Source organism: Magallana gigas, chromosome 7, assembly GCF_963853765.1.
Source record: "Magallana gigas chromosome 7, xbMagGiga1.1, whole genome shotgun sequence".
Classification (NCBI taxonomy): Eukaryota; Metazoa; Mollusca; class Bivalvia; order Ostreida; family Ostreidae; genus Magallana; species Magallana gigas.
This window is the reverse complement of record NC_088859.1, coordinates 667,569-693,826: the sequence shown is the minus strand read 5'-3', so window position 1 is coordinate 693,826 and position 26,258 is coordinate 667,569. Positions and strand designations below refer to the sequence as shown.

General features: G+C 34.8%; 2 protein-coding genes across 2 annotated transcripts; both read left to right on the top strand.

Moving 5' to 3' along the window:
• Positions 1 to 967: 967 nt before the first annotated feature.
• LOC105321613 (uncharacterized) lies at positions 968 to 7,566 on the top strand. Its single transcript, XM_011419972.4, has 4 exons — positions 968 to 2,313; positions 4,842 to 5,076; positions 5,445 to 5,615; positions 6,700 to 7,566. The coding sequence occupies exons 1-4, from the start codon at positions 1,219 to 1,221 to the stop codon at positions 7,221 to 7,223; spliced, it is 2,025 nt and encodes a 674-aa protein (XP_011418274.3). The 5' UTR covers positions 968 to 1,218; the 3' UTR covers positions 7,224 to 7,566.
• Positions 7,567 to 20,787: 13,221 nt separating this feature from the next.
• LOC105321614 (uncharacterized) lies at positions 20,788 to 25,841 on the top strand. The gene is made up of 5 exons (XM_066066616.1): positions 20,788 to 20,915; positions 21,959 to 22,058; positions 23,903 to 23,975; positions 24,352 to 24,454; positions 24,798 to 25,841. Exons 2-5 carry the CDS (start codon positions 22,020 to 22,022, stop codon positions 25,102 to 25,104), a joined length of 522 nt encoding a protein of 173 aa, XP_065922688.1. The 5' UTR covers positions 20,788 to 20,915; positions 21,959 to 22,019; the 3' UTR covers positions 25,105 to 25,841.
• The last annotated feature ends 417 nt before the right edge of the window (positions 25,842 to 26,258 follow it).

Genomic DNA, 26,258 nt, shown 5'->3' with positions numbered 1-26,258 from the left:
TTTGATCACGCCCCGACCGAAATTATCACCTCATAATATTCAAAGAATGATTCCTTATTACTTATATTTATATAATTTTAGGCCATCGTACGATTAAATCTTTAAATATAAATAAGCAAACCCCGCTGGCGCCTCAATTTGGCGTCATTTGTATTATGGGTTATATAGAACAAAATCGATACGTAGTGTTATCACAGACAGAGACACTGGATAATGTAAATATACATAAATATATACAGATTAGACACTGTGTTGAGTGTATGAAAACATACATATATATATATACTTATTAAATGTTCATGTCTGCCCTAGCTCTTTCAATCATCCAACTTTTTCCCTCTTGTACATGTTTTTTTTTTTCATGTTTTATGTACATTGGATGCTGTATGTACAATCTTCATGTTGCCCCTTGGGGGCCCTTAATTGGTAAATAAAGAAATTGTAGATGTATGACAAAAGGCTCTTAGTAGTTTCACAAGGTTAATTCAAATTCAGAGAGACAATCTTAACGTTAATTAGACTTCTAAAACCGTTCCTCTGCGATACGCTATATACAAGCATATCTTTATTAGCGGATTTACAAATCTAATTTTAATTGTATACTAGAGAGAGAGAGAGGGGGGGGGGAGGGGCTCGGCATGTGTGTTTTCAGGCATATGGCAACACGCTTTTCCTCGCAGCTAACATATTTTCTTAAATTTACGCATAAAAAGTGAATTAGCACAGAGTTGCCCCCCCCCCCCCCCCACACACACACTGACACTATTGACGTGGAGGCAATCTTGTTCGCGGCGCCCCTCAAGATCCTCTCCCGTCAGACGTGTATCGTTATGAGACCAGATCTTATAAAATGCATACCAGAAACATGAAAACAAGAAAAAGATTAAATTCTGTGATTAATGGTGATAAATTATCAAGATACCTGCCGACGTAGGTAATGAAGTGCTATTTAATTTGATCTAAGCGATCGCGTTATGCGTCAGTGCCTAAGCGGCCTTATAGTAAACAATGTTTGGTTTCTATGCATGGAGCAGGTGCCCGGTTTACTAATTTCGTTTTACTGCATGTGCACAAAAGTCGGAGAAATGTTTTGTGGTAATAACTGTGTGTAAAAGGTGACAAATATATCTATGGAAGATAAAGATGAATGGAAGATTAGCTGTCGGTTGTTAAATTCATGATCATGTTGAAGCTCAGATAGCGCGCAGACTTCGACAAATGGTGAAACAAGAGGCCATGGATCCTGACGAGATGAGAGGCAGGACTGGCCATGACGCTGAAGACATCAACCAGTTTGACTCGGTATCCAACGTTCGATCTCAGCCGGAGCGGGTCAAGGACCCGCCCAAGTCTGTGCAGAGGGAGGGGAGTAATGTACAAGGTGGCGGCAAAAAGGAGAACCCCCCAAACCACGGCAAGTCAAAGAAACTCAAGAAAACAATCTTCATTTCTTACTCCCCTGATGCAGGCTTCACAGAGCGAAAGTTTGTGGTGGAAACTGTGCGCCAATTAAAGGAAAATAATCTGGCAGAAGACATTTGGTTCGATAAAGACGAAAAAAATACGGACAGCCCCTGTTGGTTTTCCATGCGTATGGAAGCAATTGAAAAGTGCCGTGCTGCAATTTTGATTTTGTCAGACAGTTACTTTATGTGCCCTGTGTCGGTGTATGAGGGTAAAACTCTTGTGGAGAGACTCAAAGTGGACCCAACATCAGTTGCAATATTTCCAGTAATGTTCTCCTCTTTAGAAAAAACTGAAATGCCAAAAGAGTTTAATCTGTTAGTTAAGGATGTGGTGGAATTAACCTCACCGGACCACCATAAACTGAGCCTTGCCGAGAAGACTTCAGTGGTGATAGGGTCTATAATGGAGGATCTAGAGAAGTACGCCTCCATACACTCACCCCCCACCCCCCACACCCCACCCGACACGGAATTCACTGGGGAGTACAAACGTAAGAAGATCTGTCAGTGGAGCGTGAATGACCTCCAGGAGTGGCTGTTTAAGCTGGGCATCAAAGAGTTCTACCGCCAGAGTCTGGCCGAGTGCATGGTGGACGGGTTCCTATTGATGTCCCTCACGGACCAAGATATGATCCACCAGCTCGGGATCGACAGCCGTGTGGTACGTAAGAAGGTGATGCAGCAGATCCTACAGACGTTGGACCGCGAGCACAGGCAGCCGGACAACTGGCACCTCCGCGCGCGCACTCAGCGATCCAAACCTGATGTGATTTATCTCATCTACGACCCAACTGACGTCAGACTGGCCCAGAATATTAAAGCGGACCTCAAGAAGAAAAACTTGCAGGTAAAAATATATGTATTATAATTGTGAAGTCTTTTTAACAGTTCACGTTAATATGGTGCTTTACTGGTGTGATATTTATGTATCGTCATTAATAAAATGATGTTTAATTATTAATCTTTAAAGAATTTTATTGTTTATCCTTATTAATTAAGTCTTATAAAGATTTTGTTCAATATATTGAACTATCAAGATCTGGATATGCTTTGTATAACTTTTTAACAATGTCTGTGAATTGTCCCACCCTTATCAAAACTGAGTAGGTATTAAATGTACTACTGTATATAAGATATTGTAAACATGTCGCCATGTATGTAACATGCATGCATGAATACACAATAACATTGACAGCTCTTATTGATATTAAAATACTTATTTATTTAAAATTTGGAAAAAGTAATAATGCAGACAATATATGATTTTATTCAGATTTAAAATTAGCTGCTTGACTGCTACAAAGTGGACTGTGAAAATTGTTTAAGACCATGCTGCATTAAATAAAAGAGATCATTTGTCACCATCTAATTAACAATTCAGATTGATTGACTTTTGTCTTCTTGGCCACATTCAGTGGTTAGTTAATGATCTACACCCATTAATTTCCCTTAATCTTATCAGTATTTAAATTTGCATGTATTTCATCAAACCAGTTACCAGTACTAGCTAACTGTGAGTTAATGGAGATTTGCACTATAATTCTTCATTGAATTCTACTTCGATGAAGTTAACCCCGCCCCCCCCCCCCCCCCCCCCCCCCCCCTTATATTTATGAGAATGTTTATCATATAGAGACTATATGGTTTTGTAATTTGGTGCTGATTGATTTCTCTATTTACGGTAATTGAATTAAGAGCCATTTAGAATTTCCTTTACTAGTAAATGCTGGCTAATAGTTAAGATATTTTGGCTATAATCTGTACTTTTGTTGTACAGAGAACTAGCATGTAAATGTGATTATCTGGCGTGCATGCTTACAATGTAAGTCTTACATTGGATCCATAAAGCACCACTATAACACTGGAAGATGTAATTTACAACACATAACCAAGCCTTCTACATTGCATGTGAAGCTCTCTCTGTGTTGACAACGGCCTGTAAATTAGATTCACTGGAGCCTTTGTTTGGAATGCTTTTATCCTGTGACTGATTCGACCGTCTTTTGATTTAAGGCCCTAGTTTTATTATTAACTCCTCAATATCTCTATGGATGTCATTTAATGCATATAGTATGAAGATTTCTAAACCCTTTACTATGAAATGGATGGTCATATGAGTTATTGCTTTAATTTCTGTTCCACATTGCAGTCATTAAATTTTTAACTCATGCAGCTCTACTTAAATATAAAATTTGTAAGCACATGGGATATTGTGCAACTAACTTGAATTCTCAGACTGACATAATTTTAATATATATTATAAATATTAGATTAAGAACTGAAAACTGTATATAGCATGCGACACAAACCTAATTAAAAATTTTATATTGTTATCAAAAGTTATCAATTTCTAAAATGCAAAATTTACCAAATTCACAAGGAAAAGTGAATAGACTCTGGGGAATGGTACCAATATATAAAACAGAGACAGATGTTCACTGACAGGATCTTCTGGCAATACACCAGCACTCTACCGATCAAGCTATTAAAGCATGTATATAGTCAGAGCTATAAAGAAGAGACATGCCTGCCCATAGTAAAAAAAATATATAACATATGTAAATCAAAGAGAAATTCCCATACTCTAGCAAATTAATTACCTCTGATTTGGCCTAGGTTTGAACTTAAGACCTGCATGCAGATCCTATACATATATCCCCCCCACCCCCACCACCGACAGTTGTAAAAAATACCATTATATTGAAAGCACTACCATGTAGTGATTTTATTTGAATGAAATCAAGATAATCCCCACATTCTCCTTACAATGACAAATAAAATCTCTATTAGATCAAGCTGTTCGGGAGATTTAAATGTGTCCCTTTTGAAGAATAAGCAAGGAGAAGTGATTGCTCATTTTACAATCCTATAAACAGTGAAATACATTCTGTACTTTGCAAAATCTGATGTATAAACAATGTGTTCAGGGTGACCAAATGTTTGATTAATTAATGCTCAAGCATGTCAATTGAATGAAATAGACCATTTCTGTGTAAAGATATAGATCAATGTGTTTTATGTTTTAACGTACGTATGTTATCCTCCAATACCTGGGGTTTTTTGTATTTAAATTCCGTTGCATTAATAAATTTGGTTGATATAACATATAGATATGGAATGCAAAAAGTATTCTGATTAATTGCGCAATTTGTATTCCATCAAAGTATTAGTAGTAACTTAATTAATACTTGGGTTGCGTCAATGTTAAAGGAACGCAATATTGGAAATTTAAAGAAAAATTGACACGTACAAGATCAGATGTGTGCATTCCAACACTTACAAATTGTACATCTATCCAGCTACTGGTAGGTACTGGGTTTATGACAGATTACAATGAAGACATTCCGTACAAAACTGCATGTTTTAATATTTTAGGTTATCCATCATGACAGCGTAAAGCTGGGAAGATCCAAAGAGGAATTCCTGCAGATAAATGGACCACAGGTTGCCATGGCAACACAGGTGATCGTACTTCTGACTGAGGCAGCCACAGGGTCACCATTTGTGTTTCATGAAGTCCTGTTTGCTGATTGGCTGGGCAAGAAGCTGGTGTCGGCCATGTTTAAAAATGTTTGGTCCACGTTGAGGGCCTCTCTTAAAGCTGTGTTGGGTATGTAATTTTAACTATGATTTTTTCCTTTGCCAAACTGTTTGCAATATATAAGTTTGCTGCATCTTAATTGAAATGTTGTATGCACATGCAATTGCTCCCTATTTGTTGACATTAACCTAAATTTGCTGCTATCAGGATTTGAACCCAAGGTCTTTTACTCCACTTCACAAATATATCATTCTTGCAAGCCAGAAGGGTTTTAGATCTGAACGGAATGGATCAGAAAATCTTGGCTTGTAAAGATGCATGTATATATATATGTATCAAACTTGTAAAACATGTACTTGTGTATCATGATTTGAACACTTTGTTGCTGTTTGTAGAGTTGTTTCAGTGGTATATTGTACTATGTCTGATGTTTGTAGGTGAGTGCCCAGCGGTAGACTTTGAGACCAAGATGTACAACGAGAGTCTGGACGTCCTGGAGCACCATATTAAGCCCCTCAGGCGGGTCCCCGGGGTGGTGCTGGAACAGTCCTACCTCAACAAAATGGCTGAGGGACTCAAACCACTGGAGATGCTAGCCTACTCCAGAAGTTAGTATCTAATTTTGATATATGAAAAGAGAAATACTATCTAAAACTTGACTCGATCACCTTTTAAATTATGTTCAGTTGCTATATATATGTTACACAATGAGACTTCTTCCCCTTTTATTCTCCCTTCGAAAAGAGTGGATCTTTTTGGAGACATTTTCCTGTAGCAATGGGTGGGTAAGGAGGGAGTCTTTCTCACAGGAAATAGTGGCTGTAGAGTAAGTCTATCTCCTGGGTTAAAGAGTGGCTATAGAGAATAGGGTAAGTCTTTGTTTTGGGGATGGGTGGCTTTAGAGGTAGCTTTTTCTAGAGTAAAAGTGACTATATAGTGCCTTTCTCATCAGGAGTTTTCTTTGGATTAAGAGTAGCTTTAAGTCTTTCTATGGGGAAAAATTTAGTGTGTTGTGGCCTTGAGTGAGTCTTTCACCTGGATGTGTGACTTTACAGTGGTTTTTTCCTCAGGGAAAAGGTTGGTGTTATAGTAATTTTTTTGAGAGGAAAGGAGGCTATACATCTCCAGAAAGCCTCTTCCTGGAGGGAGAGTGGATATATGTGATACTTTCTATGGAGGAATATTTGTTATATAGTGGGTCTTTTCCTAATTTGTGGAGTAGTTATACCAGTATAGTTTATCTTTTCCTAGGGGTAAAGTAGCTATAAAATGGGACTGCCTTACTCTTGAAGAAGAGGGGCTATAAAGTAAGTATTTAACCTATAGTAGTATTCTCATCAGGAGGGGGGGGGGGGGAGGAGGGAAGGTGGCTATATAGAAATCTTTCCCTGAGGGGGAAAAATATAGCAATACAGAACATGTTTCCCTTTGGAAAGGCATTGCTATATTGTGAGTTCTCTCTGGGGAATATAAGTGGCTGTACAGTTAGTATTTCCATGGTGGAAAACTGGTATATAGACAGTTGATGAAGTTTTTCTCTGGTAGGAAGAATGGTTAAATTGTAAATATGAACCCTCTGTAAAATCACTTATTGATTTACCATTATTGTATAGGATCACACTGGCAACTCAACGTATGCCATGATCCCTGTGTGTTCTTTTAGTTTTGACTGTTTCTTTATTCCCCCCTCAGATGGTGTGGTGTCGCGGACGCCCAGTGAAGGTGACCCCCAGGTGTTCATCAGCTACCAGTGGGACATGCAGGGTAAGGTGGAGGACATCAAACAGCTGCTGGAGAACAACAGCTTGCAGTGCTGGGCCGACGTGTCCATCACCCTACCCCCCAGGGGTCACAGCAGCAAGTCCAGCCGCAGCGGGGTGGGGCTCCACGATGGGGGGTCAGAGACTCTACAGAGTCAGATCCAGAGGAATATGAAGGCAGCCTCAGTGGTGCTGAGTTGTATCACCCCCAAGTACCTCCAGAGTGACAACTGTAAGAAGGACCTCACCCTGGCTGAGACCTTCAACAAGCCTGTCATTCCTGTCCTACTCAGATTCTCCCCCCAGGAGAGTGCACCTGAGCAGGTGAGAAAAATCCTGTCCAAGTTCTCATATATTGACCTCAGTAACGAGCGGCTTTACAAACAGAATATTCCATTAGTGTTGGAGAAAATTAAAAAAGCAGTCAGTCAGAGAGGAGGTTACCGTGACTACTGAGGTCATCACCATGACAACCGCCTGTCAGCATTTGTTTACAGTCAGTATTTGTATAGGACCATACCTGTATGTGCTTCCACATTGTTACAGACTGGAATCTCCGTGTGAGGGTGGGTCAACCATACCCTAAAAAGGTCATGTACAATTAATGCCAAATGTGCAAATTCCTGGAAACGTTTTATGTGATATGTATATGTTGACCTTGACCTTTCTGTGTGAGTGACCTTCAAACTGTTCATTAGAGATGTGCACGTGTCAGTTTGTTGATTGTTGTCATGTTCATCGCCTGAAGCGCTCACTGTTTTCTGTTCTTGTTTGAATAAAATAATCAGTATAAGTTGTATCGGCAGATTTTGTTTGATTTATTAGCATGGAGTAAAAGTGCTTTAATCTATCAATCCTTTTCAGTTTCAACATGTGAAAAGAATAAAAACCAAACATAATGGCATAAAATGAATGTAACTGATCACTGTAAAAAATCGTATGTACTTTGCACATGTACATGAATGCAAACAATACACTAGCTCAATCATATATAAGCCTCTAACTTAGGAGCTGGCTGGTCAGCAAATACACCATCAATATACCTTGAATATTTAGATATGGTTTTTCGAAGCTACAAACTTTTATTTAGTAAAGGAAAAATCTATATATCTTAGCTTTAAAATGAGTATCCAGCCCTCTTCATAGCGCATTTACTAGCTTAATGAACCTGTTGACGGGTCGTCATATTTCAATGTTAACCTCACAATTTTGGGAGCCAGAAAATACCGAACATGGCGGAAGAATACGTTTTGATAAGAATATGCATCTTTTCCGAAAATGAAGTTGTCTTCGGGGGAAAAAACTACAGTGTTGTCTTTAAACCAACTTTATTCGCGAATTATTACAATATTAATGATTAACTGGTTTGCTTAATTTTCAGACCCTAGGAGATATTGGGAAAGAAGGGAAAATGGGGTCTAAATTGCAATCAAATTCAAAGAAAATATTACCGTAAATGTAAAGGTATGCAAGTCACGGCAATATGTCACTTTTCCCATCTTCCTTTTAAGATACACAATATACTGATCTCGAGCAATGGTTTTGGAATACCTGTATAAGGTGGTTTGGGACATCTGTCGATATCAGTGTGGATTAAGGTACATTATAATTGAAATACTTTCACCGGTTTAGAATTTTCAAATTTTACAATATTTAACCAAGAAATAGCTATTTGGAGAGGTAAATTTAGTAAAACCCCGAGCGGGGTTCGAACTAAGGACTTACAGATTCGTAGTAAACCCTTTAAAGGGGCATGGTCATGATTTTGGTAAAAAATTAGTATTCTGATTTTAATATTTACAATACTTCAGTAAGGCATTTTTAATTGGCGACCAAAATTTAGGTGTCATTTGCTGAGTTATAAGCAAGTTACAGAGCTTGAAGTTCTTTACTATGTAAACAAGGCGTTTGTTTACATTTCGAATGTTGAAGTGAAAGTTACAGTTTTGGACCTAAAATGAATGTGTTTACGTTAGAAACTGTTTATTTAGGTTTAGAATGAATGAAAAGATAGACAAATCAGCTTGAAAAAGATTTTTACTGATACATTAGACCTATGTAAACAAAAACAGGGCACGAGCCTTGTTTACATGACAAAGAATCGTGAGCCCTGTATCTTGCTTATAACTCCACGAATGACTCTCAAATTTCAAATGCATTTCTAAAACATTGTAAATAATAAAAGCAGAAAAATAGAATTTGACCAAAATCGTGACCATGCCCCATTAACCCACTGCGCTACGCTGTTAGGTGATAATATTGGGAAAGAACTAGTACATGTACTTATATAATTATACTTCATTTAATTGTTTATTTCGATAAACGATACGTCACAGCATGGGAGTGTCCCATACCACCTTAAAATTATTTCAAAGGAAGAAATTAAAAGATTCCTACTGAATATGTTTCCGACAAGACTGATGGCGACATTAATATTTTTTGTTATTATTTGTTATCGCATATCACATCATAGCTAACTTTAAAAGACACATTTATGAATATTCCTCACTTAACTTTGATTTTGTTAAGTGGATCGTTTTGAATGCCTTCCTTTAAATGAAAACAAGTTGTTCTTTATAAAATTGGAAGTCTATCAAAAAGGCAATCCGGGGGGGGGGGGGGGGGATATCTGTAAAATGAAAAGTTTTCAGTCTAAGTGTTATGTCATACCGGTATTCAGGACTTATTTTGATAGTGATAGAATTTTAATTTTATGCATGGTTGATAGTAACGCGAATACCGTAACGAAGATCGTAAGTTTTTAATTTGTGATATTTAATTTGTTAAATGTTTTAAACGTAATTTTATTATTAAATATTATCAGATATTATCAGGATAGTACATAATTAAGTAATAAGGAATCATTCTTTGAGTATTATGAGGTTATAATTTCGGTCAAATCCAATAAAGCCCGAATGGCTTTATGATAGGTTTGATCACGCCCACGCCAAAATTATCACCTCATAATATTCAAAGAATGATTCCTGATTATTTATATTCATATAATTTTAAGCCATCTTACAATCAAATATTTAAATACAAATAAGCAAACCCAGCTGGCGTCTCAATTTGGCTTCATTTGAAGTTATGGGTTATATAGTACAAAATCAATACGTAGTGTTATCACAGGCAAAGACACTGGAAAATGTAAATATTAATATATAGAAGAAAGTCTGAAAATGAGCTGAAACAGAACTTAGGCAAATGGAATAGCAGAACGAAGTTAAAAACGAATAATCGGAGAGTTAGTCAAATATTTTAATATTCTTACCACGCAATCTTTTTCATAACTACGCATTGAGCATGTACTACAATTTGAACAATATAGAAAATGTTGTATTCTAAAAATAAACAATCAAACTTGGTAGAGTTTTTATTGCAGAAATATTATCAAATTCAACACCTGTACGAAACTTTTGTTCTGTAGAAAGATAATAAGTTAAAGATCTCAAATACAGGCAACCGAAATTTTCAAATAAAAGCATTAATATACGAAACATCACATTTATAAGCAGTCATACACATTGGTAATATAAACTTGCTCTGACAATTGAAATCCCTCTTGATAAAAATGGCATGCTGTTAATTATATAATTTTGAATATACCAAGTGGCAGTTTATACAAAATTTGTCTGTCATTGATCATGTTGTAAATTTTGTATTTAATAATGCCACCCGGCAAACACACATTGCCAAAAAAATAATACAATACTCAGAAATACACATTTTCTCTTTGATCTGATAAAAACACAAAAACCACATCTGATATTTACAATCACATAAATGTTTATGCATAATGATTAATATGATTTTAAAAAAGATAGTCATTTCATTTACAAGTACGTTGTTTGAATTTGAAATGCACGTACTGCTTGATTCTTTGCAAGCGAGTTATTATATCGATGTTTTGAGTTCATGAAATTCACTATAAACGTATTCCTCATAAATTAAGTATAGTGATGTGTGACTGCCCCAACTGCATCTTGTATTCTCATATGTGTGGCAGTTTGTATTTTGTTAAATGGATACTGGGCAAGTGACTGTTGGTATGAATAAAGAGCTGCCTGGGGGTTCCCTGTGATCTGTTGACAGATCCCTAGGATCTCCCAGGCGATGTCTATACACATATCACGTACATACATTCCCTGATCATGGTGGACTAGGACCTGTAGCTCATCTAAAGCTGCTTGTGATAGTGTTGTATCAATGTGTCTGCAACACAAGAACTCTAGGAAGTGTAACATTACAAACAGCGGGATATATGATAATTGCCACTTGTTCTGTAGACCAGATTGTTGCTCTGGTATAAGTTCATTGATATAACAGATGGTGTTGACAAGCTTAATATTGTCAGCTAAAGTCTGCGTCATCTTTTTAGACCAGGACTGCCCCCCTACAGCATCGATATAGTACTTACGGATTGTATGTCCATTGTGTACTAAATATGGTTGTGCCAACTTGGTCTTTGCAATTGCTAAGACAGATAAAGTTTCCCTATATTTAAATGTCTTATAATAATACATGGCAATGTACAATATGTCAGAAACACATCCAAACTTGGCTACTAACTTCATGAAGTGACTGGATATTTTATCAGCAATATACATATTTTTGTTGCCATCTCTGTTAAGTAAGACAAACGCTATCGACAGAAGAATATTAATTGTCAGCTTCTGTAACATGACAATTTCACATTGAGTGAGTGATAAAACTACCGACTGTTCTGCTATGCTTAGGTATTCAATTAACTGTTGGAGTTCTGATACATATATAGAAGCGTTTACGGTTATCTCTAAGAACAATTGCCCATCATTTTCAACTTCATCCTCCATAAAAATTTCATCAGTATAGATGAAAAGTTTAGGATTGTAAATAACACCAATGATGTGGGACCTAATGGAGGGGCTAAGTAACAAACAGGCCAGACCTTTCTTGTACAAATCATGCAACTCTAAAAACAATCTGTTTTGTGCTGGGCCATGGACCTTTGTTAAAAACATGTTGTTTTGTGGAATGAAAAAGTTAGGACAGATCCCCTCATATACCCATTTAAGGAGGAGTTTAAAGCAAACCCAGAAACCGGCCAGGAGATTTTGTGGACACCAATGAGAGAGTATGTTTTGTTGAATAGCCCAGAAAATTGTTGTCTTCATATGATAGGAACACAACAGTTTATTGGTTTCTTCTGATTGCTGTTTTATAACTTCTTTCAAGAACAGCTTTAACAATCCGTAAGTCATAAACTGACTGTGGTTCATTGAGTATACAAGTTTGTTTTCTGCCTGGGAGAAGGAAATTCTCCATTCTTCATTGAAATGAAGTCCTAATGAATGTCCTATTGCTACATAATGACATCCTGTTTTGATGAGATCATCAATAACTTCAGGGTCGGGCCATGACTGACATCTCTTTATCCATGAAAATGCAGCGAGAGGCCAAAAGTCACTTGCAAAACACTGAACAGTGTCAAATTCTTCTCCGTATATATCACTAGTAGCACAAGGTCCATGTTGGGTAGAATTAGGAATCATTAACTGAAATTTAATGTTTTGATATTTAGAACTAGCTATGTAGACTCTGTCATTCATTCTAACACATGCTGATTGGACTGCTCTGTCTGTTGTTGGGGTAAGTAACTGAAGTAGAGTGAATCCTGGTGGACTCTCAGAACTGTCAGAGAGAATCAAGGTTGTATTGGCCGTGTTGTAATACTCAGACTGAGCTTTGTCCATGATTACTCGGTGGTTGTTTGGCCAGAACATAGTGTCCCTATCTGATCCTTTAAATCTAAAGCCTTCTCTATGACTTCCACTCACCATCGTAATTACCTTATCAATACTTGTTATTTTTTTTATCACCATCTCCATCATGTCTATTGTCTCTCTCCTGAAGGCCACCTGTTTCGAGGTCCCCACTGTCGTACACAGTGCCACAAACACGGACTCTGACATGTGTTGCATTTCTGACTCACTGGAATAAAGTATAAAAATTAAATTAATTCCAAACTAATTAAAAAGAACTGATTCGAGCTGTTTAATTATGGCATTAACTAGCTAAATAGAACTTTAGCTTTTTCTTGCCCCAGGCTATTTGATCATATAAAGTATCCTTAATCTGAATTGTTATGCATTAAATTATACATGTTTAGATCTGAACCCGGTGTACTGTGACTGCGTCAACAAATAACTTAAGGAGGCTGGGGGGGGGGGGGGGGTCAAAAAAAAAATTCTCCAAAATTCACCCAATTTGCAGAAATGTTTAATATAATCTTAATTAACATTTTGGTGTGAAAGACCACATTACAATCATCATTAATTTTATCATTTATTGCAACTGAAAAAATTGCACATTGTGTAAAAAAAAAGAATTATGAAAAATATATGGAATATTAATAAAAGCAAAATACATACCAATAACATCACAAAAAATTAACACGATAGCAAAAATTTAACATTATTTGATATAAAGAAAAAATTCACAATATTACCAAAAATATATTTTTCACACAAATGCAAATATGCAAAGAAAAAAAAGTAGCCACAAGAATATTTTAAAATTTTAACATGATAATAATCAATACATGTGTAATAAAGGTTGAGCTTTAAATAAAGATTGTTGATGGTGAAATTTAAAAAAAAAAGGAAAGAAAGAAAATATATGAACAAAATATTTGAAGTTTTACAAGTTACCTCCCTTTGAAAAGTTAAAAAGGTGCTGAAAAACAGCTAAAATGATAATTTGGCATCTTGTATCCCTTGGTTACCATCAATTGACTCTTTAAATAATGCTTCAATACCATCATATCCATTTTTTCAAAAGAAAATTTCAGTACAATGTAAGAGTTATAGAACTTTACAGTGAAAATCTTTTTTGTGTAGAGATAAAAACGCTTTAAATTGGCAGCCACCCCCAGCCTCGTTAAATCAAGGACCGCAGCAAATCATGCTTTACTCGCAATGGGCGGTAATTAAACGAATAACGAGATATGTTCTTCTTATTTGGGGGGGGGGGGGGGGGGTGGGTGGGGGTGAGTGGGTCATCCTTGACATGGAATAGATCAGCTTCCATTCTCTATAACATTTACTCTATTTTTGCATGTTCCCTGAAGCTTAAGTTTCGACATAGGCTGCAAAAACAACCCATGAAATATCTTATTTTATGAAATGTTTTGTAGGAAACTTAGACAATGGGTGGATATGATATATATATAAGGATGGATAAGATTCTGTTAAATAAAATATCAAAAAATCTGACAATTATAAAAAAAATCATTCAAAACTATGTAATTTACCATAACATCGATTTGTAACCTTTCAATATTTTCAACACTTGGACTATGTTACATAAGGTCTAATATTGAAAACGAACCAATTTCAATCAACAAAAGCGTGGAGTAATGACTTACTATTCATTAAAAAATATAATTTATTCCAACGATTGAACGTTTTAGAAATATATTATAAGTCCGTAAACCCGTGGCCAAAGTCGGATATAGCATTTAAACAACGCACTTTGTTGTGACTAAAATGGCTCAGAGGTTATAGTACCAGACATTATGTAACCTTCTAGATCTAAGCTCTTTAGGTTGTAGGTTCGATACCACCAAAACTTGAAGCAATAATTTTTACATGCAGGGGAGTAATTTGCCAAATATCCTGAAAATTTGAATACTTCAGCTAAGTAATGATAAAATTGATGTCTTCATTATATCATAGCAACGTGATTTTTAAATTAATTGTACGTACACGTTCAATTATAATGAACTGGTTTACTTAAAATGGGACTATTCTTAGAAGGATTTTATTTGATATTTCTTATAATGCAGAGTTTATATTTTGCTAGGTCCTCCTTGATAGCATACGGAAATGACTATGTCACATCAAAAGATGGTCATAATGACAATAATAATAAGAAATTTATATTGTATCTAGTTCTTTGGCTATGATTGTGTCTCTCTTAGAGAAAATGTGTTTGGTTTTTATCGTGATTATAATTTTGTAAATCAAAATACTGAAAGAGGGGTTAAAAAAGTAAAATGTGATTTACTTTATTAAAAATTTATGTAAATTTTCAAATGCTGAAGTATTTTTAATCAAGACATGAATAATTTTAGAGATGAGAATGTCTACATTTCCGTAATCTCTGATATTCCTGAGCCTATTATAACATGTATCATATTATTAAGATAGTGGTACAATGTTGCTAAACGTACAATATATTTATAGTAAAAATGAGAATAATCAAACAATATTTTTAATACAGTTGAACTACGTGTACATGTGTGTAAAACTCGTTTAGTATGAACACGGATATTGCGAATTTACGGATATAGCGAAATAATCTTGGATCCCCAGCTATGTAAATTTAATGAATTTCTTATACGGTTATAACGAATTACGGATATAGCGAAGTAGTTTCTTAATGTCCCAGTGACTTCGTTATAACCGAGTTTGCTGTACATACACGTTCATTCTCAATAACCTCTCCCCTCAATATTACACCCACGAACTCCAAGATAAGCATGGTAATTCCTTATGGCTCACGGATAACATACATTTTTACAAATTTGTGCACCAATGCTATTTAAGGAAAGTCAACGCATTTTCTTTTTGATAATTTTTAGATGGTAATTTGACGTGACTATTCTTTTTTAACTTAATCAATCGCGTTATAAATGTAAATATGATGGGCAATTTGTGGACCACCAAGTCTTTTTAAGTTATACTGAGGGTTTTTAAATATTTATGTAGTAAACGAGAAATACTGAAAAGGAGGGGTTTTAAAAGTAAAACAGTAAACGAGAAATACTGAAAAGAATGATTTTTAAAAAGTAAAGTACTGAAAATACTGAAAATGATACCGTTTTAAATACTTTACTGCGCATCAGACAGCCATCTGAAGTCGAGAATGTCACCTATTAAGAGGTTTGCCTTATTATTAATAGACCATAAAGATATAGAGAGTCATTGGTGTACATGTAGGACTAACTATTTTCCTCAATGAGGTTCTAAAGGCATAACATTTACACGCTAATGGCGGACTTGACAATCTCTGTTATTTATATCTCTGATTTTCGGAGTATGATTTTTAATGAAAGGAACGGTTGTATCGTAATTCGTGTAGGTGATAAACGAGTTTACACAAAAAAGTAGTAAGTGGCGAACGGATTTATTTTTACCTATTAATTTTGCATGAATCGCAAATGAAGAAAATTGTGTCAGATAAGTCGGTCTTAAAAATCAAAATGGCGACCGTGACAAATCATTTTATTGTCAAAGTTCTTGGAATCTTATTGTAAAAAAATATTTCTAACGTCAGGTGCCTGTGTTTGTTTTCGGTATACACATGTTCACTTTGTTTGTTAATTCAGCAGTTTTAGGGGTTTTCATAAAACTTTTATTACGGATACCGTCCGACTTGTGGATTTTCCCTTGGATCACAAAATTGAATAAATCTAATGATAAAAATTATCTACTTTGATATAGTTGTTTGATTTTCCTGGTTAGTAGTAATTTTTAAAAATTTTCCTTGGAGTCTTATTTTACATAATATACCGTTGTGTCAATTTTCTACAATTATATAGGCCGGGATTGAGTAAAATTTAGACAAAGTATCAAACAATTGCAAAAAAAAAAAGCCGAATTAACATAGATAAAAACAACTTATTCAAACTCATAAATTTTGGAAGCATATTCGAGGAAATCCGGGAAAATAAAAAATTCAAACTTTCAAGACCCCGTCTTTCAGTACTCTCAGTACTTTGATATTAGAATGAAGTATCGACAATAGTGTGTCAAAATAAGGATTTTTCTTTTTTAGAATAAACGTCTCAATTCAGTGATAAATGTCAAACTATAAAAAGTTTTGAAATACCAATAAATGTTTTGTTTTGACGGAAACAAAGAAGAATAAAAAGAGTAAATATATATTTTGTTTATATGTCAGAGAACACATATATTATACATGTACCGATGCACACCTAAAGAAGTAAGAATTGTACATTTGTTGTGACGTCCTGGATGTGGGGGATTTGACGGGCCTTGCACGCCGCTGTTCTTTGAGAAAGAATAGTTGATCAGCTTTTATATCGAACGAATGGTCCACGATTTAACAGGACGGTGGTCAACTAAATACCCAAGAGATCTCTTTCCATTTATAGGTAGTTTTTATTTAGCTATAAATAGTATCCGGTAAAGAAAAAATGCATTTATTTATTTTTTTTAGCTTTGGGTACTTTTGTATATTTTAATACAGAAAGGAGATCAATATAGTCTACAAATGGCAATGACTTCTCAGCCCCCTTAAATGTTTAAATCAACCCGGTAATTTTTAGCTGGGAGAGGTAAAATTACAATTAATATCTACTCACATGTCAGACGGCCAGTTCAGAGAGGAGAAGGCCATTGCTCAGTGGTTGAAAACTTTGTGTAGATTATTGTACAATACTTTTGTCATTGCCATTAGATGTTACAATAATTATTGTTACAAATTACAAGGATCGTCTTATATATACCAGAGTCAAGTCGACCGAAATCCATGGAAAAGAAATTTGCTGTTGATATTTTTGAAACATCATAACTCGCAACCAGAAGATAGGAAATTGGAAAAGAATTTTTCAGTAATTTCAAACAAAAAAATTTCTATGAGGATTAAGTATTCATGACAGTACATTGTTTTCGTGAGAACCTAGCGAACTTTTAGCAACGCGGAAATAGTTGTAAACTTGTACATTACTGAAAATAGCCTATTGTTCAAAAAGAAATGTTTGCGGTCTTCAATTGTTTGTGACAGATTAGTAAAGTTTATTTTAAAGTAATCTAGTTTGCAAGTATGTTCCAATCTACTATACTCGTTAACAAAGAAGAAAAGAAATAATATATTCTTCCTAGTTCTTGGAGAACAGGGATGCGATTCGGCGGAAATATAATTATCTATAACAAGATACATGTACATTTCTAAAGGTCATAATTATAATTCACTTGTTAAAGCTGGTCAGCTGGCTGTTGGTATACACTTCCTGTTTAAGGACTTTGATGGACGCTCCTTGATGAACCACTGCAATAATTTATAGGACGTCCCTTGATGAACCACTGCAATAATTTATACATGGGCTTTGATTGCTGATGTTGGATGTGTTTTTAATTGAAAGTGTTTGCGTTATGTGTTAATTCCGCCGATGGGATCATCAATGTATCTGGAATTTTATAAAGCAGAACATTTACAATATATATTCGTCGATCCTATAGTGTAGTCAGTTCAACTGATTGTTAATGTAATCAGTCTTAGACAACCTAAGAGCTACATTACTATATATCGGTTAAATATATAGGTATTGGGATATTTATAGTCATCTTTTATTTAATGTGCATGTAGTCATATAGGATTAAAAGGGGCAATAGCTTTCTCTTTTTTCTTTTGACAAAACTTTATTCTATGAAAACAGAACTAAATATTTCTGTAATGACTAAATGATTTCAAACAATTTATAGAAAAATAATGGTATATTTTATGTCACTGTTTAAATATTTTTGGGGGTTTTGGACTAAATAATAATTGTCCCTTTTATATTTGATTACACTAAGAGCGGTTAGTACAATTAAATTATCAGGTTTCTCACATTTTTGTACGCAGGCACTGAATGTTTTATTTGGTCATTAGTTTAAATTTCATATCATTATTATGGTTTTTAAAGGTTAAATAAAATTTTGGCTTTTCAATCGATATATTTGCGGGTTTTTTTATTTCTAGGGAAGACATTAAGAATAACTTTTCGTGGACAGCTTATTCATTGGTTTAACCCAATAGTTTCATATATATACCTGTAAGAACACACACTTTCTAAATCTGAAAACGTAGTGACGTTTTTGAAAGTGTGTGCATTGGGGGGAGGGGGTGATCACTTCATCTCAAAAAAAAACCACCCAAACACTCCGAAATGTATAAAGGACATTTAATTAATTTAAATCTTGTTACATCCAATCAACCCCTCTCTTTGTCTGAAATAAAAAGATCAGTAAAATAATCCGGAAATTTCCTTAAAACTATCAGTTCTCCAGGGTTTTGTAACATGATTAATTGATGATAGTTTCTGAAAAGTCATTATTTAAATTCAAATTAATCCTTTAAAATTTTCATTTCCTTTCACTCGCTTCAGTTTCTAATTTGGGATTACTAGGGATAGATTACAAAGAGGACATATTTTATTTAGAAAATTGCATCTTTCGTCATTAACTTATGACTTGTTATTCTACATATCAAATAAATAGACACCGCTTGTAAATTTATTATTATACTGAACACTCTCATGAATGTTTAAATTTAAGTTAAAGTAATATTTCCATCATCTGGTGGACCTGGAAGAAGTTCATAAAATTAGACGTTGAACCCCCGCCCCCGATCCACACTCTGGAAATGATTTCTGAACCTGTATACATGTCTCTATTTTCTTTGTTTGGGAGGGTTTAAATCATTTTGTAAAATAACTTTTAATAATTTTTTTATAACTTAGAACAGTTTCAGTATTTTGCAATGCTTCATTAACATCCTCGAAGTTTGTTAGAGTAATAAAAACCACTCTCTCCAAAAAATAAAGAGCTAATTATGTTGCTCAGTTTAGTAGAGTGAATGAATATGAAATTTTGCGGCAAGATATCTGAAACTGTCCGATATGTGAACAAATTAGTTAGCCACAGGCATCATTCATTATAACAAATGATAAACCGGAATATTAATTTATTTCCAGTAATTTTACCGGTAACGCTATATAATTTATATAAAACCTCTTGGCAAAAAAATAGTTAATTCCATTTCATTCAATTCAGTTTACTGACATCACCATGTTGGCATACAGTCAAAATGAAATCAAATGTCAAAAGAATATTATAACATAAAGGCAATAGCATGCAAGACAATGTTTTACAATTCTTTATTGTCCATGAAACTGTTTTCTTTGCATAAAGCATTTATATATGTAGACACATAGACGTTTTGTAGTATTATAATCGCATGGATTTACAATTTCTCTTATGGGATCGATATGACTACCACAGTATAATTTAACATTAAAATTTCACAATATTGAAATTGAAGATTGTCATACACAGGACAGTAAAGTACAAAATGTTGTTCATTTTCGACTAATAATTTACAAGCATAGCATGAACGTTTTTCCTTTGGGATAATTGGTTTACAATATCTACCTGTTTCAATGAATAGTGAATCGAATGTGCACTTATTCTTAATCTTGTTAGCTGGGATCTTTCATGATTTTTCAAGGGAAATTTTAAGTAATCTTGCAATTTATACTCGGTAGAATTTAATATTTTAATGTAGAAATAAAGTTTTTCTGAGTTAGAAGATGAGATTTTGTTCAAAGATCATATCAACAAAAGTTTTATTTAACTTAAACCTCAAATCCTTATCGGATTAAGTTAAAATAGTTAAATAGGAATCTCACTCTGTATAATTTTATATATATGTGTGTGTTTACTTATTAGAAATAAAGACACGTAAGCAGCTTATTATCACCTATACCCTCAAGGTCTTAAAATTCAAATTCTAGATGTTCAACATGTGCACTGACGATATTGCGTATATATTTGAATTTCAGTTGGATTTTTACGTGTAAGGACACTTTAACATAGATATTGATACATGTAATGTGTTTTTCATCGACATAAAGAGCACCTGTTTAAAACTTACACGTCTCTTGGGAAAAACCCCCAACTTTTGATTGAACTACTGATTTAAAATCCGTGAGTTTTATTACCTGTGTTACCTTAGTTTTATAACAGGATGTATCCACTCTGTCTTATTTCCTGGTGACGATCAGCGCCTACATGTAGATGATATTAACCAGTGTTTATTTGTTAGAGACAAATGCCAGTTAAAACGATAAAGGACAAGTCAGAAGTTATCGCTACTGTCGATGTTTTAGAGATCAACGGAGAAAACAGATATAACCGCAGGTCTCTTTTCCCCTGTGTTGAGCGTCTAATCAAATCCGAATCCCTTGTAGGGCCCCCGAATGGAGGAAGTCCCTTTGACGTCATCGCTAAACTTTCTCTTTCGCCACGTTTATTATACCTAACACTGACAAGGTTATTCGGTGGGGGAAGGATGGATTCCCTGTGAATCGTTCTTATCTCGGTAAGTGTTGTTTACTTCCAAGACAACCAGTAAATACGTACACAGTCCACGTGCGATATTGAGCATTTAATTATCATTATTTAGTTTGTCTTGGTTGGAAATAAATGAGACGTGATGTATTCAATTCATAGTATATTGCTTGTGGCTATGTAAATGACAAATACGTATGTGTGTGAATTTTGAGCGTAGCATGTTATACATTACAATGTATTATTCAGTTAATATATGAACATTGTTTACTACAGGTCGACATATACATTGTACATGTACACACGCGATAGTAACTTCTAGAACAGTAGAAGGCCTATATAGTTGACATTTCATCGCAAAACTTAATTCTGGATAGATGTTTATTCATCAATCAAAGGCCTTCTAAGGGCAATAATAATCACAGGTGCTTGAGGACAGGACCGACCTCCACCCCCAAGTATCTACACTCCCGGGACTTTACCCATTTTTTTCTTTAAATTATCTTTTTATGACATACATGTATTTATAATCTAATGTATATGCAATCATTGCAAAAAAAAACTTGAAACAAACATTTTGAAAAAAATCATTTCCCCTCTAGATATTATATACATACATTTATACGAATAAAAATATACTGAGTCACTTTCATAAATGCAGAATAAGAAATGTAGAATACAGGCCCTGGGACCATAAAAGTTAGACCATCTCACTTTTGATCTCAGTCTCACTTTTACAAAGGGAATATATAATGCAAAGTAAGAATGAGATCAAAAGTAAGCTCGTCTAACTTTTATAGCCCTGGGCCTGGTCTTAATTCTTTCTCTATGGTATTAAATTGTCTCATGAAGTAGAAATGTTGATGCAATATAATGTACAAGTATGCAACTGCTTAGACATACGTATAGTTTTATATTTTAATTTCATAAATCCATAATTATTGTATTTTGATATAGAAAAATAGAGAACTGATAAAAATTCCCAGGAAAGGGGAACTCTGCTAATCCAAACTCCGTATTCCATCGTCTGTTTCGTGATAAATTATGTATTAATGTTTGTTTTTTTTCCTTCAGATTTTTTTCTATAGAGATGACCAAGGCCTCGGAGCTTTGCGGTTATTAGCTGTAGCCTAACATGACGTCACAGTCCTCGCACTCGGAACACTCATCCCATGTAAGTCAAAAAATCGATTGAATACATTGAAGAAAGACTTGAGGTGGTATGGGACACATCCATATTGTGACGTACTCCCTATCAAAATAAACATTAGAATTAAGCATAGTTTTTTAAAGCTGTTTTCTTTCCCAAAGCTTACCGCAGCGGGTTAGAATGAACTACGAGTCTGTAAGTCGGAGTTCGAATCTCGCTAAGGCTTTTAAAATTTTTACTTTACATTTTCTCGTCAAATATTTGAAAATTGGAAAATTTAAAAACGGTCTAAGTACTTTGATTAAATTGTACTTTTAGGTGTCCCATACCACCTATTAACACCATCTCGAAATCATACCATAATGTCTATGCATAAAACATGTGAATTCCCGCAATTTGACATAGTATCGGACTTATTATTTTTATTTTAGAAATAATATTTAGATTCCACCTTGATACTTTTATTTACGAGGACTTATTTCTTTGGGGGGGGGGGATATTTATCGTTTTCGACATTAGGACATTTTACACGCTATAGTTGTATCATTTTTCAAAATGTGTGCAGTGCTTGTGTGTGTGACTTGTGTGTGTTTAATTTTTTTTTTTAATTTAAGTATAGCATAAAGGTGCATTCAAAAAGAGTGTCAGGAAATGTGGTACCCCACTCCCTTAATGAAAGTACATGTTTTAGACTTGTAGCTCCACCACAGTTCTGATTTCTCCCGTGTATCCGGGAGAATAGGACCACTTCCCCCAAGGGCACCGTTGTGTCAAGGAAGCCGATTGGTCAACAATTTACCCGTCAGATCGAAATTTTTAGATACTATTTTTTTTAGTTTTAAACTATATCATATAATTTGTAAAGAAAAAATTCGAAGTATTTAAAATTTTTAGCGTAAAATTTGAATATTTCTCTGTATCAATTACAGTCAAAAATCGGCCACGATAATGTATCTCTTTTAAGAGACCTGTGACATGTATAAGACTTCTATAAGGAACTACATTTACACTACTTTTGAATGGAGTTTTTTCCCTCTCGATGGAAAAATGATCAATCCGTTGATTTTATCCATAACCAGTCAGGGGCAACTGAAAGCAATATGCATTCTGAATTTTTATTTTATATATCGCCGAATAGGATGCGGTTTTAAAGCATCAGATGCAAATTTTAATAGTTAATGTAAAAGAATATTTACCTATAAACGAATCGAAAATGTTGCGTTCACTTTATTTCGGCAGATGCGTTCTAGACAAGAATTATATCCGGTATCTTTTAAATGTGCAAGATATATTTCGTATATAGAAGCGATAAAATCTGTATCGACTCTTTTAGTACGAGGATTCACAGATGCGATGAAATCGTGATAAATCGTCGGAAAGTGACAAAAAATTGTGCTTTGAGACATCTACCTATTTTTATGCAGATCTGAAAATTTTATTGCATTATGATAACGACCTCTGAAGATAATATATTTTATAAAGCGTGAGGTAAGGTAAGTCTCCGCACGTTAGTGACGTCGTTTCTAACTCCTCGGTGTTCTTGTAGAACTTCATGATTTAGTCCTTAGGTGGCACTAGCTGCGGCACTGCATGTAGCCCACGGTCTGAAAGACCTGGGAGCTACAGTGCCACCCATTGGAAACCTAATGTATTTATCGCGCACAAAAACGTGCGCTAGTTTTGGACTGATTAACCTTATTCATACGCAAATTATGTGAAAACAATAAGTACCATTAAATTCTTCATGCAATTTACTACTGATATCGTCTCTTTACTTGTTTATTTGTTTAGGTTTCTTTTATGTTTTTGCCAATTTTCACCAAAGTTTGTCACCTAGATAAATTAATAAAATACCCTTTTATTTTCAGCACATGCAGTTTTTCTCCGTGGGAGTGAATGTTCCCATTCTGTTCAAAGAATGGAATCTCAACACGAAAACAGGCACGTTATATGACGTCATCAGTGCATGCCGTTATTTTTTTTTTACCTTATCTTAAATTGTCTGGGTTTTTTTTTTTGCTTTAAATTGTTCTGTATTGTCTACCAGTCAGTGTCAATAGTGTAATTGTGTAGCCCACGTAAAGAATAGCAAAACTGAATCCAGTACATGTATCTAAATCTCTGGTGTTAAATCAGAGGTTGATCACTGAAATGAAGTGGGGGGGGGGGGGGTATAGATCTGCGAAAGCGTTTTTGGTTGGAATTCTTTTTTAATATCATGTTGTCGTCCAGTTATTATTAAGCCAATGAGAAGTTGCTGGATCCTGATTTGACAGGTCTTTTCCTGGCTTGTATTGTACTGTTGTTGATTTGACAGGTCTGTTCCTGACTTGTGTGGGGAGTATTCTGTTGGGAGTTCTCTACCAGATCGTCAAGTGTCTCCGCCAGTACGCTCACCGCAGATACCGGGTCAGAGAAAGGTACGTATAACCCGACCCCAGGTTGTTACATGTAGTTTTTTGCCAAATTAAAGAGAGGTACATAAAACCAATCCCAAAATAGTTACCTGTAGTTTGTTACCGGGTCAAAAAGAGGTACATATAGCCACACCCAAATTATTAAAATAGTCACATGAGGACATTTATTTTGTTACTGATTCAAAGAGAGGTAAGTATAACCACATCCAAAATAGTTACATGTGCACAGATATAGGGAGACTCAGAACTGGTTTCTACATAACTGCCTCTTACACCGGTAGTTATACCTACCCGTATTGCATGTCCTCGCTGTCGTGTGTGTGATCTGATGTGTGCTTTGTTGCAGGGGGACCATTAAGAGTCGGGAGCACGGCCTACAGACCTTGTTGTACTTCGTACAGATGACTAGTAGCTACGTCCTGATGCTGATCATAATGACTTTCAATGCCTGGGTCTTTGTGTCCGCCGTTGCTGGACTGGGTCTGGGGTACTTCCTGTGTGGCTGGGCGTACCCGGAAATGGATAATAAAATGACATGTCCGGATCTGTGCAAAAATGAAGAAACTCATCGTCATGGCAACGGGGACACAGAACAAGAGTTAAAACTGTTGCCAAGTCCGTCTGCAGCAAACTGCGAAGAATGTTCAATGTGATGTTATTTATACTGTTTGATGTATGTATTTTGAGATGTTATTTCTAGTAATAGTACAATAATTTAATTCTGGTTGTAATGCGGCTTCTGATTGGCTAAAAAATTATTTTATATCGTATAAAGAATGTTGCCTACGTCATAGTAAGACTAATGTCAAAGTCAAAAACGTATCAATACGCCTGACGTTACGTTTGAATTTTGTACAATTTTACATCATTTTAAAAGTCAAATGCCTGTTTATTTACAATGTAGAGTAAAAAAAATAAATTATAAGTATTCAATATTTATTTGTTTTATACGATATAAAATGGTTTGAAACAGTTTACGCTTTTTTATAAACCGCTACGCGGTTTTTAAAGCGTAAACTGTCCCAAACCATTGTATATCATATAAAACAAATATTGAATTTATTTAATTAAAAATTCATTATGACGTCACAAACAGTGCGTGAAATGTATATTATGACGTAATTAATAATGTGAGAAACGTTCATTATGACGTCTACAACAGTGTTTGAAATGTTTTTGACGTCACTACATGTGAATCATGCATTAGAACAGTGCAAATAGATAATTATTTTTTATACAGTAAGTGTTTAGTGGTTACTACATATCAATTATTAGATGTGACCTTTAGTTCAATATTTTATGGTGCTTGTATTTAACATTATTATATAAATGTCTTGTTATGTTTTGTTTATTATTTACATTTTTGACATTAAACAACAATGCCATGACATTTTTTTCTTTTTTCTGGAATATTTACGTGATATTTTTCACATCAGTATACAAGTTCTTTTTATTCAAAATTTAATATGTAAAAAGTATATTCAATATGAGTGGCCGCTGGCGAGTATATAAACTATGATTCAACTACAATACAGTATGATTTTCGTCACATCTTTCTCAATCGATCCCTTTGTTTCTTAAGCATCTTGTACATATAGAATGTTAAGGCGTGTGCAATGGTTTTGTAATAATATTTTTAAAAGAATAAAAAGAAAATTTACCGTTTGTCTTTCGTTAATTTTTTTTATTTCTGTTTTGCTTTGATTCTTGAAAATAGATATTTTTGTAGAGGACACACGAGCCTGGACATTTTTCGGTTTCTCATCTGCCAGGTGCTATAGACTCCCCCCCCCCCCCCCCCCCCCCT

Coding starts and splice junctions, on each gene's coding strand:
- LOC105321613 (XM_011419972.4), top strand. CDS start 1,219: ATGGTGAAACAAGAGGCCATGGATCCTGACGAGATGAGAGGCAGGACT. Junction 2,314..4,841: donor TCAAGAAGAAAAACTTGCAG/GTAAAAATATAT, acceptor TTAATATTTTAG/GTTATCCATCATGACAGCGT. Junction 5,616..6,699: donor GATGCTAGCCTACTCCAGAA/GTTAGTATCTAA, acceptor TTCCCCCCTCAG/ATGGTGTGGTGTCGCGGACG.
- LOC105321614 (XM_066066616.1), top strand. CDS start 22,020: ATGACGTCACAGTCCTCGCACTCGGAACACTCATCCCAT. Junction 22,059..23,902: donor ACTCGGAACACTCATCCCAT/GTAAGTCAAAAA, acceptor TTTTATTTTCAG/CACATGCAGTTTTTCTCCGT. Junction 24,455..24,797: donor AGATACCGGGTCAGAGAAAG/GTACGTATAACC, acceptor GCTTTGTTGCAG/GGGGACCATTAAGAGTCGGG.